The following is a 21,411-nucleotide window of genomic DNA, read 5'->3' as shown; positions in this document are numbered from 1 at the left end:
GACACACTCTCTGCAGTAATACCAACACACACAACTGGACACACTCTCTGCAGTAATACCAACACACAACTGGACACACTCTGTAGTAATACCAACACACACAATTGGACACACTCTGTAGTAATACCAACACACACATCTGGACACACTCTGTAGTAATACCAACATACACAACTGGACACACTCTGCAGTAATACCAACACACACAACTGGACACACTCTGTAGTAATACCAACACACACAACTGGACACACTCTGCAGTAATACCAACACACAATTGGACACACTCTGTAGTAATACCAACACACACAATTGGACACACTCTGTAGTAATACCAACACACACAATTGGACACACTCTGCAGTAATACCAACACACACAACTGGACACACTCTCTGTAGTAATACCAACACACACAACTGGACACACTCTGCAGTAATACCAACACACACAACTGGACACACTCTGCAGTAATACCAACACACACAACTGGACACACTCTGTAGTAATACCAACACACACAACTGGACACACTCTGCAGTAATACCAACACACACAACTGGACACACTCTGTAGTAATACCAACACACACACACAACTGGACACACTCTGTAGTAATACCAACACACACAACTGGATACACTCTGTAGTAATACCAACACACACAACTGGGCACACTCTGTAGTAATACCAACACACACAACTGGACACACTCTCTGCAGTAATACCAACACACACAACTGGACACACTCTGTAGTAATACCAACACACACAACTGGACACACTCTCTGCAGTAATACCAACACACGCAACTGGACACACTCTCTGCAGTAATACCAACACACACAACTGGACACACTCTCTGCAGTAATACCAACACACACAACTGGACACACTCAGCAGTAATACCAACACACACACAACTGGACACACTCTGCAGTAATACCAACACACACAACTGGACACACTCTGCAGTAATACCAACACACACAACTGGACACTCTCTGTAGTAATAGCAACACACACAACTGGACACACTCTGTAGTAATAGCAACACACACAACTGGACACTCTGTGTAGTAATACCAACACACACAACTGGACACACTCTGCAGTAATACCAACACACACAACTGGACACACTCTGCAGTAATACCAACACACACAACTGGACACACTCTGTAGTAATACCAACACACACAACTGGACACTCTCTGCAGTAATACCAACACACACAACTGGACACACTCTGCAGTAATACCAACACACACAACTGGACACACTCTGTAGTAATACCAACACACACAACTGGACACACTCTGCAGTAATACCAACACACACAACTGGACACACTCTGCAGTAATACCAACACACACAACTGGACACACTCTGTAGTAATACCAACACACACAACTGGACACACTCTCTGCAGTAATACCAACACACACAACTGGACACACTCTCTGCAGTAATACCAACACACAACTGGACACACTCTGTAGTAATACCAACACACACAATTGGACACACTCTGTAGTAATACCAACACACACATCTGGACACACTCTGTAGTAATACCAACATACACAACTGGACACACTCTGCAGTAATACCAACACACACAACTGGACACACTCTGTAGTAATACCAACACACACAACTGGACACACTCTGCAGTAATACCAACACACAATTGGACACACTCTGTAGTAATACCAACACACACAATTGGACACACTCTGTAGTAATACCAACACACACAATTGGACACACTCTGCAGTAATACCAACACACACAACTGGACACACTCTCTGTAGTAATACCAACACACACAACTGGACACACTCTGCAGTAATACCAACACACACAACTGGACACACTCTGCAGTAATACCAACACACACAACTGGACACACTCTGTAGTAATACCAACACACACAACTGGACACACTCTCTGCAGTAATACCAACACACACAACTGGACACACTCTCTGCAGTAATACCAACACACAACTGGACACACTCTGTAGTAATACCAACACACACAATTGGACACACTCTGTAGTAATACCAACACACACATCTGGACACACTCTGTAGTAATACCAACATACACAACTGGACACACTCTGCAGTAATACCAACACACACAACTGGACACACTCTGTAGTAATACCAACACACACAACTGGACACACTCTGCAGTAATACCAACACACAATTGGACACACTCTGTAGTAATACCAACACACACAATTGGACACACTCTGTAGTAATACCAACACACACAATTGGACACACTCTGCAGTAATACCAACACACACAACTGGACACACTCTCTGTAGTAATACCAACACACACAACTGGACACACTCTGCAGTAATACCAACACACACAACTGGACACACTCTGCAGTAATACCAACACACACAACTGGACACACTCTGTAGTAATACCAACACACACAACTGGACACACTCTGCAGTAATACCAACACACACAACTGGACACACTCTGTAGTAATACCAACACACACACACAACTGGACACACTCTGTAGTAATACCAACACACACAACTGGATACACTCTGTAGTAATACCAACACACACAACTGGGCACACTCTGTAGTAATACCAACACACACAACTGGACACACTCTCTGCAGTAATACCAACACACACAACTGGACACACTCTGTAGTAATACCAACACACACAACTGGACACACTCTCTGCAGTAATACCAACACACGCAACTGGACACACTCTCTGCAGTAATACCAACACACACAACTGGACACACTCTCTGCAGTAATACCAACACACACAACTGGACACACTCAGCAGTAATACCAACACACACACAACTGGACACACTCTGCAGTAATACCAACACACACAACTGGACACACTCTGCAGTAATACCAACACACACAACTGGACACTCTCTGTAGTAATAGCAACACACACAACTGGACACACTCTGTAGTAATAGCAACACACACAACTGGACACTCTGTGTAGTAATACCAACACACACAACTGGACACACTCTGCAGTAATACCAACACACACAACTGGACACACTCTGCAGTAATACCAACACACACAACTGGACACACTCTGTAGTAATACCAACACACACAACTGGACACTCTCTGCAGTAATACCAACACACACAACTGGACACACTCTGCAGTAATACCAACACACACAACTGGACACACTCTGTAGTAATACCAACACACACAACTGGACACTCTCTGCAGTAATACCAACACACACAACTGGACACACTCTGCAGTAATACCAACACACACAACTGGACACACTCTGTAGTAATACCAACACACACAACTGGACACACTCTCTGCAGTAATACCAACACACACAACTGGACACACTCTCTGCAGTAATACCAACACACAACTGGACACACTCTGTAGTAATACCAACACACACAATTGGACACACTCTGTAGTAATACCAACACACACATCTGGACACACTCTGTAGTAATACCAACACACACAACTGGACACACTCTGCAGTAATACCAACACACACAACTGGACACACTCTGTAGTAATACCAACACACACAACTGGACACACTCTGCAGTAATACCAACACACAATTGGACACACTCTGTAGTAATACCAACACACACAATTGGACACACTCTGTAGTAATACCAACACACACAATTGGACACACTCTGCAGTAATACCAACACACACAACTGGACACACTCTCTGTAGTAATACCAACACACACAACTGGACACACTCTGCAGTAATACCAACACACACAACTGGACACACTCTGCAGTAATACCAACACACACAACTGGACACACTCTGTAGTAATACCAACACACACAACTGGACACACTCTGCAGTAATACCAACACACACAACTGGACACACTCTGTAGTAATACCAACACACACACACAACTGGACACACTCTGTAGTAATACCAACACACACAACTGGATACACTCTGTAGTAATACCAACACACACAACTGGGCACACTCTGTAGTAATACCAACACACACAACTGGACACACTCTCTGCAGTAATACCAACACACACAACTGGACACACTCTGTAGTAATACCAACACACACAACTGGACACACTCTCTGCAGTAATACCAACACACGCAACTGGACACACTCTCTGCAGTAATACCAACACACACAACTGGACACACTCTCTGCAGTAATACCAACACACACAACTGGACACACTCAGCAGTAATACCAACACACACACAACTGGACACACTCTGCAGTAATACCAACACACACAACTGGACACACTCTGCAGTAATACCAACACACACAACTGGACACTCTCTGTAGTAATAGCAACACACACAACTGGACACACTCTGTAGTAATAGCAACACACACAACTGGACACTCTGTGTAGTAATACCAACACACACAACTGGACACACTCTGCAGTAATACCAACACACACAACTGGACACACTCTGCAGTAATACCAACACACACAACTGGACACACTCTGTAGTAATACCAACACACACAACTGGACACTCTCTGCAGTAATACCAACACACACAACTGGACACACTCTGCAGTAATACCAACACACACAACTGGACACACTCTGTAGTAATACCAACACACACAACTGGACACACTCTCTGCAGTAATACCAACACACACAACTGGACACACTCTCTGCAGTAATACCAACACACAACTGGACACACTCTGTAGTAATACCAACACACACAATTGGACACACTCTGTAGTAATACCAACACACACATCTGGACACACTCTGTAGTAATACCAACATACACAACTGGACACACTCTGCAGTAATACCAACACACAATTGGACACACTCTGTAGTAATACCAACACACACAACTGGACACACTCTGTAGTAATACCAACACACACAACTGGACACACTCTGTAGTAATACCAACACACACAACTGGACACACTCAGCAGTAATACCAACACACACACAACTGGACACACTCTGCAGTAATACCAACACACACAACTGGACACTCTCTGTAGTAATAGCAACACACACAACTGGACACACTCTGTAGTAATAGCAACACACACAACTGGACACACTCTGTAGTAATAGCAACACACACAACTGGACACTCTGTGTAGTAATACCAACACACACAACTGGACACACTCTGCAGTAATACCAACACACACAACTGGACACACTCTGTAGTAATACCAACACACACAACTGGACACACTCTGTAGTAATACCAACACACACAACTGGACACTCTCTGCAGTAATACCAACACACACAACTGGACACACTCTGCAGTAATACCAACACACACAACTGGACACACTCTGTAGTAATACCAACACACACAACTGGACACACTCTCTGCAGTAATACCAACACACACAACTGGACACACTCTCTGCAGTAATACCAACACACAACTGGACACACTCTGTAGTAATACCAACACACACAATTGGACACACTCTGTAGTAATACCAACACACACATCTGGACACACTCTGTAGTAATACCAACATACACAACTGGACACACTCTGCAGTAATACCAACACACAATTGGACACACTCTGTAGTAATACCAACACACACAATTGGACACACTCTGTAGTAATACCAACACACACAATTGGACACACTCTGCAGTAATACCAACACACACAACTGGACACACTCTCTGTAGTAATACCAACACACACAACTGGACACACTCTGCAGTAATACCAACACACACAACTGGACACACTCTGCAGTAATACCAACACACACAACTGGACACACTCTGCAGTAATACCAACACACACAACTGGACACACTCTGTAGTAATACCAACACACACAACTGGACACACTCTGCAGTAATACCAACACACACAACTGGACACACTCTGTAGTAATACCAACACACACACACAACTGGACACACTCTGTAGTAATACCAACACACACAACTGGATACACTCTGTAGTAATACCAACACACACAACTGGGCACACTCTGTAGTAATACCAACACACACACAACTGGACACACTCTGTAGTAATACCAACACACACAACTGGACACACTCTCTGCAGTAATACCAACACACACAACTGGACACACTCTGTAGTAATACCAACACACACAACTGGACACACTCTATGCAGTAATACCAACACACGCAACTGGACACACTCTCTGCAGTAATACCAACACACACAACTGGACACACTCTCTGCAGTAATACCAACACACACAACTGGACACACTCTCTGCAGTAATACCAACACACACAACTGGACACACTCTGTAGTAATACCAACACATACAACTGGACACACTCTGTAGTAATACCAACACACACAATTGGACACACTCTGCAGTAATACCAACACACACAACTGGACACACTCTGTAGTAATACCAACACACACAACTGGACACACTCTACAGTAATACCAACACACAGAACAGGACACACTCTCTGCAGTAATACCAACACACAACTGGACACACTCTGTAGTAATACCAACACACACAACTGGACACACTCTCTGCAGTAATACCAACACACACAACTGGACACACTCTGTAGTAATACCAACACACACAACTGGACACACTCTGCAGTAATACCAACACACACAACTGGACACACTCTGTAGTAATACCAACACACACAACTGGACACACTCTGCAGTAATACCAACACACACAACTGGACACACTCGGTAATAATACCAACACACACAACTGGACACACTCTGCAGTAATACCAACACACACAACTGGACACACTCTGTAGTAATACCAACACACACAACTGGACACACTCTGTAGTAATACCAACACACACAACTGGACACACACTCTGTAGTAATACCAACACACACAACTGGACACACTCGGTAATAATACCAACACACACAACTGGACACACTCTGTAGTAATACCAACACGCACAACTGGACACACTCTGTAGTAATACCAACACACACAACTGGACACACTCTGCAGTAATACCAACACACACAACTGGACACACTCTCTGCAGTAATACCAACACACAACTGGACACACTCTGTAGTAATACCAACACACACAACTGGACACACTCTCTGCAGTAATACCAACACACACACAACTGGACATACTCTCTGCAGTAATACCAACACACACAACTGGACACACTCTCTGCAGTAATACCAACACACAGAACTGGACACACTCTCTGTAGTAATACAAACACACAGAACTGGACACACTCTCTGCAGTAATGTCAACACACACAACTGGACACACTCTGTAGTAATACCAACACACACAACTGGACACACTCTGTAGTAATACCAACACACACAACTGGACACTCTCTGTAGTAATAGCAACACACACAACTGGACACACTCTGTAGTAATAGCAACACACACAACTGGACACACTCTGTAGTAATAGCAACACACACAACTGGACACTCTGTGTAGTAATACCAACACACACAACTGGACACACTCTGCAGTAATACCAACACACACAACTGGACACACTCTGTAGTAATACCAACACACACAACTGGACACACTCTGTAGTAATACCAACACACACAACTGGACACACTCTGCAGTAATACCAACACACAGAACTGGACACACTCTCTGCAGTAATACCAACACACAACTGGACACACTCTGTAGTAATACCAACACACACAACTGGACACACTCTCTGCAGTAATACCAACACACACACACAACTGGACACACTCTGCAGTAATACCAACACACACAACTGGACACACTCTGCATTAATACCAACACACACAACTGGACACACTCTGTAGTAATACCAACACACTGTCACAGAATAAGTCGTGCGGGAGAGAGAAGGACCAAGGCGCAGCGGAAGTGTGGATACTCATATTTTAATGTTCAAAAAAAAGAATAGAGCATCCACTGAAAAAACAATAAACAAAACAATGAACGGTACTCACGATGTGAGGTGTGGCAGGCTAAACCAAACAAAGCATTGCTCACAACAATTCCCCACAAACACACAAACACACCCAACTAATATAGGACTTCCAATCAAAGGCAACACCACACAGCTGCCTTCAATTGGAAGTCCACCCCAATTACCTCTACATAGAAACACCCAACCTCGACAGAACAAAGAAAACCCAACTTCTTCTGCCACGCCCTGACCAACACTTAACACCTACTCCACCTGCTGGTCAGGACGTGACATTACCCCCCCCTAAAGGTGCAGACCCCGAATGCACCTTCAAAAGAAAAAACACAAAACACCCAAAACAACCCGAAAATTTCCCCCTAACGACAGGGAGGGAAGGGAGGGTGGCTGCCGTCAACGACGGCACTGTGCTACACCCCCCCTCCCCAACCCACCTATGTTGGAGGCGGCTCAGGTTCTGGCCGTTCCAGGCAGTCTGGGCAGTCCGGCGGCTCGGGGCAGTCCGGGCAGTCCGGCAACTCGGGACAGTCCGGGCAGTCCGGCAGCTCAGGACAGTCCGGGCAGTCCGGCAGCTCGTGACAGTCCGGGCAGTCCGGCAGCTCGTGACAGTCCGGGCAGTCCGGCAGCTCGGGACAGTCCGGGCAGCTCGGGACAGTCCGGCAGCTCGGGACAGACCGGGCAGTCCGGCAGCTCGGGACAGTCCGGGCAGTCCGGCAGCTCGGGACAGTCCGGGCAGTCCGGCAGCTCGGGACAGTCCGGCAGCTCGGGACAGTCCGGGCAGTCCGGCAGCTCGGGACAGTCCTGGCAGTCCGGCAGCTCGGGACAGTCCGGCAGCTCGGGACAGTCCGGGCAGTCCGGCAGCTCGGGACGTTCAGGGCAGTCCAGCCACTCCGGCAGTCTGGCCACTCCGGCAGTTCAGGGCAGTCCGGCCACTCCGGCAGTTCAGGGCAGTCCAGCCACTCCGGCAGTTCAGGGCAGTCTTGCCACTCCGGCAGTTCAGGGCAGTCCGGCCACTCCGGCAGTTCAGGGCAGTCCGGCCACTCCGGCAGTTCAGCGCAGTCCGGCCACTCCGGCAGTTCAGCGCAGTCCGGCCACTCCGGCAGTTCAGCGCAGTCTGGCCTCTCCGGCAGTTCAGCGCAGTCTGGCCTCTCCGGCAGTTCAGCGCAGTCTGGCCTCTCCGGCAGTTCAGCGCAGTCTGGCCACTCCGGCAGTTCAGCGCAGTCTGGCAGCTCCGGCGACTGTTGACTGGCGGGCAGCTCCGGCGACTGTTGACTGGCGGGCAGCTCCGACGACTGTTGACTGGCGGGCAGCTCCGGTGATGGTTGACTGGCGGGCAGCTCCGACGACTGTTGACTGGCGGGCAGCTCCGACGACTGTTGACTGGCGGGCAGCTCCGACGACTGTTGACTGGCGGGCAGCTCTGGCGACTGTTGACTGGCGGGCAGCTCCTGCCCCGTCACACAGCCCTTGTGCCCCCCCCTAAAAAAATTATTGGGGGTGCCTCTCGGTCTCCCAGTCCTTGCCAGCCTTCTTCCGCTGCTTGGTCCTGTGTAGGTGGGGAATTCTGTCACAGAATAAGTCGTGCGGGAGAGAGAAGGACCAAGGCGCAGCGGAAGTGTGGATACTCATATTTTAATGTTCAAAAAAAAGAATAGAGCATCCACTGAAAAAACAATAAACAAAACAATGAACGGTACTCACGATGTGACGTGTGGCAGGCTAAACCAAACAAAGCAGTGCTCACAACAATTCCCCACAAACACACAGACAAACACACCCAACTAATATAGGACTTCCAATCAAAGGCAACACCACACAGCTGCCTTCAATTGGAAGTCCACCCCAATTACCTCTACATAGAAACACCCAACCTAGACAGAACAAAGAAAACCCAACTTCTTCTGCCACGCCCTGACCAACACTTAACACCTACTCCACCTGCTGGTCAGGACGTGACACACACACAACTGGACACACTCTGTAGTAATACCAACACACACAACTGGACACACTCTGCAGTAATACCAACACACACAACTGGACACACTCTGCAGTAATACCAACACACACAACTGGACACACTCTGCAGTAATACCAACACACACAACTGGACACACTCTGTAGTAATACCAACACACACAACTGGACACACTCTGCAGTAATACCAACACACACAACTGGACACACTCTGTAGTAATACCAACACACACAACTGGACACACTCTTTAGTAATACCAACACACACAACTGGACACACTCTGCAGTAATACCAACACACACAACTGGACACATTCTGCAGTAATACCAACACACACAACTGGACACACTCTGTAGTAATACCAACACACACAACTGGACACACTCTGCAGTAATACCAACACACACAACTGGACACACTCTGTAGTAATACCAACACACACAACTGGACACACTCTGCAGTAATACCAACACACACTGCACCAGGTCTGCAGAAATCATAACACTAATGTGTCTCAGAGGCTGGGAGAAACTCATGACTACATGGGATAAAAGAAAATGACTGTTTGATGCTCTCAGTGACTCTTCTTTGAATATGTATACATAAAAGGTTTCCAACATTTCCAAACGTCAAATTATATTTTGTAGAAAAGGCGTTGATGGACATACATGAATGTTCTGAATAACTGGTCATCTTCTCACTACAAACTTCCACAATACGTTTTAGTCTTCACTATTCAAACCTGAACTTGGTGGTAGAACTTCTGCCAATCATGTGTCATTTTTAATAACTATACTTATGATTGAGTACCTAGTCCTCCCCTTTTTGGTTCTTGGACAGATTCTAAGAGACTGATGACACTCTTGTGTGGATGTTCGTCATGGCAGGGCCAAACACTTTCAGAAATGATTATCTTTCAAGTATGTGTCTGACAATATCAGTCAAATCTACCTTGCATCACATTGACATCCTCTGGATAGCTGAAGACGGGATAAAGAGAGGGTAGCTCGCTTTCAAGAGTGCTCTGCGGATGATGGAGGAGGGGAGGGATGAGGTGCAAAGCCGGGCTATCAGGCCGTTCATCTCCTAATAACTCAATATTATTTCTTATAAGTGAGGCCTTATGAGTAAAGACAGAGATAATTGCGATCCGTGTCTAATCTTTCAGACGGGGAGGATTCTCTTGATGAGGCTATTTTGTGAGGCTGATCAATGACCCAGTAAGACTGTGCTCAGGCTCTCAGCGGCATCCTCCCGCTCTTTGAACACGGTTCTAAACCCTCATAAAAGACACCCAGATCACTTTTCATCTTTACCTTGCAGCAGGCAGGTTCACTCTTCCAGTAGCATCATCAGTAGCAGCCCTTTAGACGAGTTGCGTCTCTCTCTCTCCTCCTCTCTCGTTCTCTATCTGTCTCTCGCTCTTCTCTTTCTTTCTCTTCTCTCTCTCTCTGTCACACAGACTTACACTCAAGTGTCAGGATGTGATGGAGCTGAATATGCACAGAAGAGCAGAGTCAACAATTCTAACAATCTTTCCAGCGTAGAGAAATATCAGAATACATCACACGAGGCATCTTGTCAGTAGAGACCAAATCAATGTTTCTCTCAACTCTTTGGTATAAAAGGAAGGTGTGTGGGTGCACTTTTCAAATCCCTGAATTGAAAGAAACTTCTTTCAATGGGATTATGTATAATTCAGAAATAAACATTGGCATTTTATTGACATGCAGCTACATGATAATTGATTGAAGTGACATCTTATACACTGCTCAAAAAAAATAAAGGGAACACTTAAACAACACAATGTAACTCCAAGTCAAGTTCTGTGAAATCAAACTGTCCACTTAGGAAGCAACACTGATTGACAATAAATTTCACATGCTGTTGTGCAAATGGAATAGACAACAGGTGGAAATTATAGGCAATTAGCAAGACACCCCCAATAAAGGAGTGGTTCTGCAGGTGGTGACCACAGACCACTTCTCAGTTCCTATGCTTCCTGGCTGATGTTTTGGTCACTTTTGAATGCTGGCGGTGCTTTCACTCTAGTGGTAGCATGAGACGGAGTCTACAACCCACACAAGTGGCTCAGGTAGTGCAGCTCATCCAGGATGGCACATCAATGCGAGCTGTGGCAAGAAGGTTTGCTGTGTCTGTCAGCGTAGTGTCCAGAGCATGGAGGCGCTACCAGGAGACAGGCCAGTACATCAGGAAACGTGGAGGAGGCCATAGGAGGGCAACAACCCAGCAGCAGGACCGCTACCTCCGCCTTTGTGCAAGGAGGAGCAGGAGGAGCATTGCCAGAGCCCTGCAAAATGACCTCCAGCAGGCCACAAATGTGCATGTGTCTGCTCAAACGGTCAGAAACAGACTCCATGAGGGTGGTATGAGGGCCCGACGTCCACAGGTGGGGGTTGTGCTTACAGCCCAACACCGTGCAGGACATTTGGCATTTGCCAGAGAACACCAAGATTGGCAAATTCGCCACTGGTGCCCTGTGCTCTTCACAGATGAAAGCAGGTTCACACTGAGCACATGTGACAGACGTGACAGAGTCTGGAGACGCCGTGGAGAACGTTCTGCTGCCTGCAACATCCTCCAGCATGACCAGTTTGGCGGTGGGTCACTCATGGTGTGGGGTGGCATTTCTTTCGGGGGCCGCACAGCCCTCCATGTGCTCGCCAGAGGTAGCCTGACTGCCATTAGGTACCGAGATGAGATCCTCAGACCCCTTGTGAGACCATATGCTGGTGCGGTTGGCCCTGGGTTCCTCCTAATGCAAGACAATGCTAGACCTCATGTGGCTGGAGTGTGTCAGCAGTTCCTGCAAGAGGAAGGCATTGATGCTATGGACTGGCCCGCCCGTTCCCCAGACCTGAATCCAATTGAGCACATCTGGGACATCATGTCTCGCTCCATCCACCAACGCCACGTTGCACCACAGACTGTCCAGGAGTTGGCGGATGCTTTAGTCCAGGTCTGGGAGGAGATCCCTCAGGAGACCATCCGCCACCTCATCATGAGCATGCCCAGGCGTTATAGGGAGGTCATACAGGCACGTGGAGGCCACACACACTACTGAGCCACATTTTGACTTGTTTTAAGGACATTACATCAAAGTTGGATCAGCCTGTAGTGTGGTTTTCCACTTTAATTTTGAGTGTGACTCCAAATCCAGACCTCCATGGGTTGATAAATTGGAATACCATTGATTATTTTTGTGTGATTTTGTTGTCAGCACATTCAACTATGTGAAGAAAAAAGTATTTAATAAGATTATTTCATTCATTCAGATCTAGGATGTGTTATTTTAGTGTTCCCTTTATTTTTTTGAGCAGTGTATTTTATTGTTTTACTGTACGGTGTGTTTAGTGTTCAAGTTGGTTTGGTGTCTTGTGTGTTATTGGGCATGGTGGGAGTGTCCCTGTGTTGTAGTATTTGAGACCAGTCTCGAGACCACATGTTGGGTGTCTCAGTATTGTCCCTGTGTTGTAGTATTTGAGACCAGTCTCGAGACCACATGCTGGGTGTCTCAGTCTTGTCCCTGTGTTGTGGTATTTGAGACCAGTCTCGAGACCACATGTTGGGTGTCTCAGTATTGTCCCTGTGTTGTAGTATTTGAGACCAGTCTCGAGACCACATGTTGGGTGTCTCAGTCTTGTCCCTGTGTTGTAGTATTTGAGACCAGTCTCGAGACCACATGTTGGGTGTCTCAGTCTTGTCCCTGTGTTGTAGTATTTGAGACCAGTCTCGAGACCACATGCTGGGTGTCTCAGTCTTGTCCCTGTGTTGTAGTATTTGAGACCAGTCTCGAGACCACATGTTGGGTGTCTCAGTCTTGTCCCTGTGTTGTGGTATTTGAGACCAGTCTCGAGACCACATGTTGGGTGTCTCAGTCTTGTCCCTGTGTTGTAGTATTTGAGACCAGTCTCGAGACCACATGCTGGGTGTCTCAGTCTTGTCCCTGTGTTGTAGTATTTGAGACCAGTCTCGAGACCACATGCTGGGTGTCTCAGTCTTGTCCCTGTGTTGTAGTATTTGAGACCAGTCTTGAGACCACATGCTGGGTGTCTCAGTCTTGTCCCTGTGTTGTAGTATTTGAGACCAGTCTCGAGACCACATGTTGGGTCTCTCAGTCTTGTCCCTGTGTTGTGGTATTTGAGACCAGTCTCGAGACCACATGTCGGGTCTCTCAGTCTTGTCCCTGTGTTGTAGTATTTGAGACCAGTCTCGAGACCACATGCTGGGTGTCTCAGTCTTGTCCCTGTGTTGTGGTATTTGAGACCAGTCTGGAGACCACATGTTGGGTCTCTCAGTCTTGTCCCTGTGTTGTAGTATTTGAGACCAGTCTGGAGACCACATGTTGGGTGTCTCAGTCTTGTCCCTGTGTTGTGGTATTTGAGACCAGTCTGGAGACCACATGTTGGGTCTCTCAGTCTTGTCCCTGTGTTGTAGTATTTGAGACCAGTCTGGAGACCACATGTTGGGTCTCTCAGTCTTGTCCCTGTGTCGGAAATGTTTTTATTCGGTCTTGACTTTGTCTCGGACAATGAGGACTTGCAATTTCTGGCCGAGACCAATCAGCTCCCATTCAGTCAGTCCATAAAACCACTTTGCCAGGCCAAATATATACACTCCTTTCATTACACATTAAAATCTTATCGCCAATTGAAACCTGGGCTTCCTTCATTACTCGTAACATTACTGTCCTTTACTTAAAAATATCCTCAAACTTTGTCACGCTTGTCAGAATGTCCTTGATTTGCTGGTAGGGAGGAGTGGGAGACATTGTTTGAAAGTTGCGCTCTCACTATTAGTAAGGGGAGACTTGGGGAAGATGTAATACTGTATATTTTGTCTTTGTATCCTAGACCTGTTTGGGTAAGTGATCCTTAGTGGAGTGTCTCTCTGTTTTCCTCAGCAGCATATTGTCACCATTCTGAATGTCTACACCATCCATATGTTGTTCTGAAATATCAACACAGAAATACTGGACAATTATGGTTGCGATTTGACACAATTACAACTATGGTCTTGAATTGGAATCACATTTTTTCTGGTCGCCACCCTCCCGGCATTTTTCTTGTCACCCCCCTCCCAGATCATGGTCTTGACTCAGGCTCAATTTTCTCCGGTCTTGGTCTTGAATCGGTCTCGCATTAAGTGATCTTGAAAACAACACTGCCTTTGGATTTGCCAGTGCTGCTCCTAATGTGACTAATGTCCTGTTCTCCTCTTCCTCTCTGTCTTCCTCTTCTTCTTCTCCCTGTATCTACTTCTCAGTAATACCACTGCACCCTAACATCCCCACCATGCCTCCTCCTCCACCTCCTCCTCCACTTCCTCCTCCTCTTCCTCCTGTCTCTCAGGCACCTCCCCCTCCTCCTCCTCTAAGCAACGGATTTCACTTCTCGTTTGTCTAATCAGAGAAAACAAAGTAAGGACTAACAGCATGCTAATGGCATTGAGGCTTGACTAATTCTCCCTAACATGGGTGCTGCTTCACACCTCTCTGTCTGCATGATCACCGCACTGTTGTAATTCTGAAGGTAGTAGATCACCCCTCTCATTATCGTCAGCATACCTACACATCTGCAGGCAGCCAGCTAATCTCAATGTGCTAATTGTCTGTAAATTGTTTTTGTAACTTTATCCAAAATGTGTGTTGGGCAGGGTAAGGGGGCAAAACAAATGCCACTAGCTACGTGAGCATTGTGTGCAATTAACAAAGAAGTGAGACACCTTTTGCTTCAGCACCTTGACAGTGGAACAAGTGTTCACAGCTGCATTCCACAACACCAATTATCCCACCATCTGTAGACTGCTAACAGTATTCACCAAAACATGTAGAACAGGGAGAAAAATAAAAGTGATGCAAACACATTGGGACTGATCATGATACTGTGTAAGTGTGTCCAGTTAACTGGCACTCTCAGGCTCTCTACTGTACTGGCTCAATCATGCACCATCCGTTGGCACCATGCACCATATCCTTGACTACTAACCCTATCCCCTTCCTTATCCATGGCACTCTGCAATATGTGTGGGACAGTGCGCATGTTTTTGTGTATATTTGGTGTCTTCCACCTTGTTGGTGTCTATCAACAACCCTGTCCTGTTTCCTTCCTCATCCATGTGTGCTGCTCAGCTGAAAGGGTCAGGGTCAGAGGTTATGATGTGTGGACATTTTGGAAATGCCCAAATGACACCTTATTCCCTATATAGTGCGCTACTTTTGACCAGGAACCATAGGGCCTATTTAGTGAATAGGATGCTATTTGGGACGCAGGCAATATGTTTGGAGATGGTTCAGTATGCACAGCCAAGCCTAAAATCTGCACTTACATATATATATATTTGGAAAGGAAATTGTTAGACAGTAAACGACAGCTATGTTTGTTTCCAAAGGATACCTAAAGATACAGCTCCTATATGTGTTCTAAAAGAAACAAGCTGTGTCCACTGAATCAGTCTCACACACAGTAGGATGTTGTTGTATGACTTTGTTGTTTCCACCGCTTGGTTTAACAGTACACTGTAGCATTTCATTCAGTTGCTTCAAGTTTGTTGTGATGTGAGTTGAGTTGAGTTTATGAGGGAAAAAATGACACAAAATTCTTCCACTATGTGACATGCTGTACAGAAAGACAGAGAGCAGAGAATGTTTACCAGTTCACCATGTAGTAGGGTACAATGATCCATTAATTCCATATGTGGTGTATGGTGGCTTGGGTATTTGGGGTTTTGTCTTTCTTGCTTTCAAAAAAGGTGGTTTTCTCATGGTTTCCTATGAGACTGGTATTCCCTTTTAAAGATCTGGTGTGTTGTATGATGCACTTTATGTTGTGGTGAGTTCTGCTGCATCATCTACATTATGGCTGGGATGCGTTTAGGTTAATAAACTTTAACCATGTACTGTACTTTGGTATTCAGTAAGACCAAGGTATTTGATTAAAAAAAAAATATATATATATATATATATATATATATATTTCTACTTTACTAGCCTAAAATTCTGATAATACGGTTTGATTGAATCCCAGCTAAGAATGTATTCTTCATTTCCTCCCATTCTTCCATTCTGCTTGGTGTTCTAGGATTTCTCATAGTCTTCCTAAACTAACTTTATGTGTTTTGTTGATTTTCCCTCAGCCAAAGCGCTTTCTGGACACTGAGGTGCTGTTCCATGATGACAATACAACCTGGATTCTTGAAGAAAGAAAGACTTGTTTGGTTGTGACAGTTCCACTGTTCTACAGTAGATGGGCGTTAGTGAACATTTAACCTGCCCTCAGTAGCACGCAGCAGGACTTACTCGCTGATGCATTTTTACTAGCTAAAATGAAGTAACTATTTTCTTAAGAAAATGTATGTCTGCCGTGGAAGCTGCTGTGCATATTAACTTTGGAAGTGTCTAACAGATGTTAATCCCATAATAGAACATGTTTTATACACGTTATTGCACTTTTAGCATTATACTGTAGAACTGAAAGAGATATTTTCAAGGTGAGAATGTTTTGTCTTGCAGTGTGATCTGAATTTGGAGGGAACTTGTATTTTTTCCAAAAAGTGAATGAGAGTATTCACCAACTGGAAGGTCGATATGAACATGATAAGGTACTGAACATGTGTCATGTTGATTGTATTTTTGTCAAAACTCAGATGATATTCTTACACCAAATCACTTGAAATGTAATCTGTGTTTGTATCTAGCACTGCCAGTCTCTTATTGGCTTGCCAAATTGATTTTATTTTTGCTTACAACATTGGGAGGAAAATAACATTGAACATAATATTTTCTGGATGGCTTGGGCAGGTTGCACAATGATAATTATTAAAAATGTAAATATTAAAGATATTAACATGATATTTGCCTTATCAAATGTTTTGTCTTCAGACAACAGACTCATGCAGTAGTCGTAATAACCGGTTTAAGATAACGGTATACTGAGGTATTCAGAGAATGTGAACCCCCAAAACTCTTAGGTCTTATAGCCTATTGTACAGTATTGAATTTAAATCATATGTTATTGCGTCAGTTTAATAATTGTACTACTCTGTGGATGACAGTTGAATAATATGGTTGACTGTGTTGGAATCTTCAAAACCCTTTATCTTGTGCCAGTTCTGATAACCTTCTCTTCATGCTGACCAAAAAGTACAAAATGTAGCCTCATCACAGCTCCAAGTATTCTTTTTGAACATTCCTATTGATTGCTTTGACCTGTTACATTTCATTCTATTATCTGAGAAGGGAATCCAACTTTACAGGCTCAAACCAAATGAGGCAAACTTTCAATACAAAAAAAACATTAAATGTTTCTTTAGTTCAAAGCTTCACCTTCTTAAAGGGCATTTTCTATTCCATGTCTCTACATTTTCAACTGGGAAGGTGGGTAGTAATAACATTGGTGTATCTGAAGCATAGAATTTGTATCTTTAAACCAAAGATCTTTTACTTTGTAAAATAAACCTCATGAGATGAACATGGCATTGAACTTATGAATCAAAGCTGATGGAATTATGAATCTAAGCTTTTTGCAACTTACTTTTTCACATGTTCTGTAAATGGAAGGTCAGCTATATAAAAGTCATGACTAGAATCAATTGCAATTGATCTGTCAGTCTTATACATAATTCTACAGTTCTAACATATTCGTATAGCATGTACTGGTATCTTGCTTATAGGCTATGCTCCTTTGGCTGGTGGTCCAGTAAACTACTCTCACCTCCCTTGTGAGATCTTTATCTTTAATTGGAGGGTAACTACATACCCTTGTCTGCATCGTGGTACTCTTTGAAAACACCTGTGAGAGGGGATGCACCTCCCAGAGCTCCACAGTGGGAGCTGCCACATCTCCTCTCTCTCCATGCCATCTCGAGGAGTGGGAGTGTGGGCCCCAGAGTGCCTGCTAGCCCCGGTGGGTATAAGACCCATCACATCCGCTATTCTGCTTATTTTGCAATAAATGGGCTGTTTTTTTCCTCCTCCTGCAGAAATTCACCCAAGACCATCCACTGAGGATTGTGGCATTTCCATTTATTGACGTTTGGCTGCTGGTTCATATACATTTGTTATGCTATGCTCTGGACTTCAAAGAGAATGAAATAGGGCCTATTATGCTAATTCTGTCTTCTTCTGTTCAACGTAATCAAGGCCTCACACATTAATCCTTTACAAAATGTTCCTCACTGACTCAAGGAAAAGGTTTTCAAACGTACATGAATAGAAAAAGGAATTCCAGACTTTCCCAGTAGACTCCAAAATTCTGTAACTGAGCACTTGGGGGGAGACAACCTTTAGTCATTTTGAAACTATAAATGATTTGAGAACTTGATATGAAATCCAGAGTAAACAACTGTGAAAAACAGTGAAGGTTTCTCTTCCCAACATGATTGTAACAGGGTGGAACTGTTTGTTGGTAACATGCCCCATGTTAACCTTTGCCGGTCCCAGGTATAGCTCGTTTCAATAAAGGGCATGGCCCTGGGTATTTAAGCTTGACTTTTTGTGTAATTCACAATATTCCATGACCACTAGAAGGCTGGCGTGTGCAGGGAGGTTGATCTAGTAGTGAAAGCCCAGTCAGTGTCTCTACTAGACACCATACAAATCCTGACTGGACTCTGATTGGACTCTGATTGTACATGAGCTGAACCAAAGGATCCAACACAAAAGGTACGTTGATTCTAAAATGGTCTTTTATGCTCTTTTATCATCTCAAGATCAATATACATGCTTTAATAAGGGATGGGCTGGTGTTCAATTATTGAACAGTTAAGAATTATTGAATATTCTCTCCCAACACACTGTACATGCCTACATAAAATGAAAATAATAAAATAAACCGGTAACGTTTTAAGACTGATATTTGTTAGTATATACGTTGTCTCATTCTTGCTCAGTTTATTGCAATACAACTTATTCAATGGTTAAAACAATGTACTTGTGCTTCAGCACAGCTTTTCAGGGTAGACATATACACTTTCTTCAGAAAGTATAAACACCCCTAGACTTTTTACACATTTTGTTGTGTTTCAGGCTGAATTTAAAATGGATTCAATTGAGATTTGTTGTCACTGGCCTATAATGTAAAAGTGGAATTATGTTTTTAGACATTTTTACAAATTAATAAAAAATGAAAAGCTGAAATGTCTTGAGTCAATAAGTATTCAACCCCTTTCTTATGGCCTAAATACATTCTGGAGTAAAAATGTGCTTAACAAGTCACATAATAAGTTGCATAAGTTGCATGAATGACTACCTCATCTCTGTACCCCACACATACAATTATCTGTAAGGTCCCTCAGTCGAGCAGTGAATTTCAAACACAGATTCAACCACAAAGACCAGGGAGGTCTTCCAATGCCTCGCAAAGAAGGGCACTTATTTGTAGATGCGGGAGAGAAAAAAATTACATCTATTATCCCTCTGAGGAAGGTGAAGTTATGAATTACACTTTGGATGGTGTTTCAATACACCCAGTTACTACAAAGATACAGAATGGAGCGAAGCACAGGCAAAATCCTAGCGGAAACCCTGGTTCAGTCTGCTTTCCACCAGACACTGGGAGATGGATTCACCTTCCAGCAGGACAATAACCTAAAACACAAGGACAAATCTCCACTGGAGTTTCTTACCAAGAAGACAGTGAATGTTCCTGAGTGGCCAAGTTACAGTTTTGACTGAAATCTACTTGAAAATCTATGGCAAGACCTGAAAATGTTTTTCTAGCAATGATCAATCACCAATTTGTCAGAGCTTGAAGAATTTGAAAAGAATAATGGGTAAATGTTGTACAGTCTATGTGTGGAAAGACCTTAGAGACTTACCCAGAAAGACTGCTTCTACAAAGTATTGACTCGGGTGTAAATACTTATGTAAATGAGATATATCTGTATTTCATTTTCAATAAATGTTTAAACATTTATAAAAATATGTTTTCACATTGTCATTATGGGGTATTGTGTGTAGATGGGTGAATTTCTTTTAATGTTAATCCAATTTAAATTCAGGCTTTAACAAAACAAAATGTGGAATAAGTCATGGGGTACGAATACATCTGAAGGCACTGTAAATAGTGTATATGATAACAGGTTTATGTAAACACAGTTGTTCTACCCTATAAATGATTGAGTATGAATGTTCAAAAAATGCTGTGTTAAAGAAAACAATGAAATGCTCTCATGTTCCTTAAACGGCTTGCATTTACAATACCTACAATGAATTGGGCTTTTTGTGTACATGAATGAAGCAGATGCCCTTGGGCTTCCTCTTTGATCCAGCAGCAGCTCAAACTTTGTCTGCCTCTTAGCAACACATTTCACTTCAAATTAAGGCACAACTCTGTCTGCAAGCACAAAAGAAAAAACCTGCACCGTGCTGAAATGTATTGCAGTGTTGGTTATTGGTACAAATGAACATT

At 44.2% G+C, this 21,411-nt stretch overlaps 1 protein-coding gene across 1 annotated transcript in view; it reads left to right on the top strand.

Annotated features, from left to right (window-relative positions):
• The window catches only part of LOC115167576 (pleckstrin homology domain-containing family A member 7), a 197,052-nt gene extending 178,569 nt beyond the window's left edge, over positions 1–18,483 (top strand). Inside the window, exons 28-29 of the mRNA XM_029722150.1 lie at positions 15,269–15,422; positions 17,138–18,483. Coding sequence (XP_029578010.1) covers positions 15,269–15,408 — 140 coding nt within the window. The 3' untranslated portion in view covers positions 15,409–15,422; positions 17,138–18,483. The remainder of the gene's footprint in view (positions 1–15,268; positions 15,423–17,137) is intronic.
• Positions 18,484–21,411: the final 2,928 nt, after the last annotated feature.

The sequence above is a fragment of the Salmo trutta genome, chromosome 29 (assembly GCF_901001165.1).
Source record: "Salmo trutta chromosome 29, fSalTru1.1, whole genome shotgun sequence".
Taxonomy (NCBI): domain Eukaryota; kingdom Metazoa; phylum Chordata; class Actinopteri; order Salmoniformes; family Salmonidae; genus Salmo; species Salmo trutta.
The sequence above is the reverse complement of the archived record's forward strand: the minus strand, read 5'-3'. Positions and strand labels throughout refer to the sequence as shown.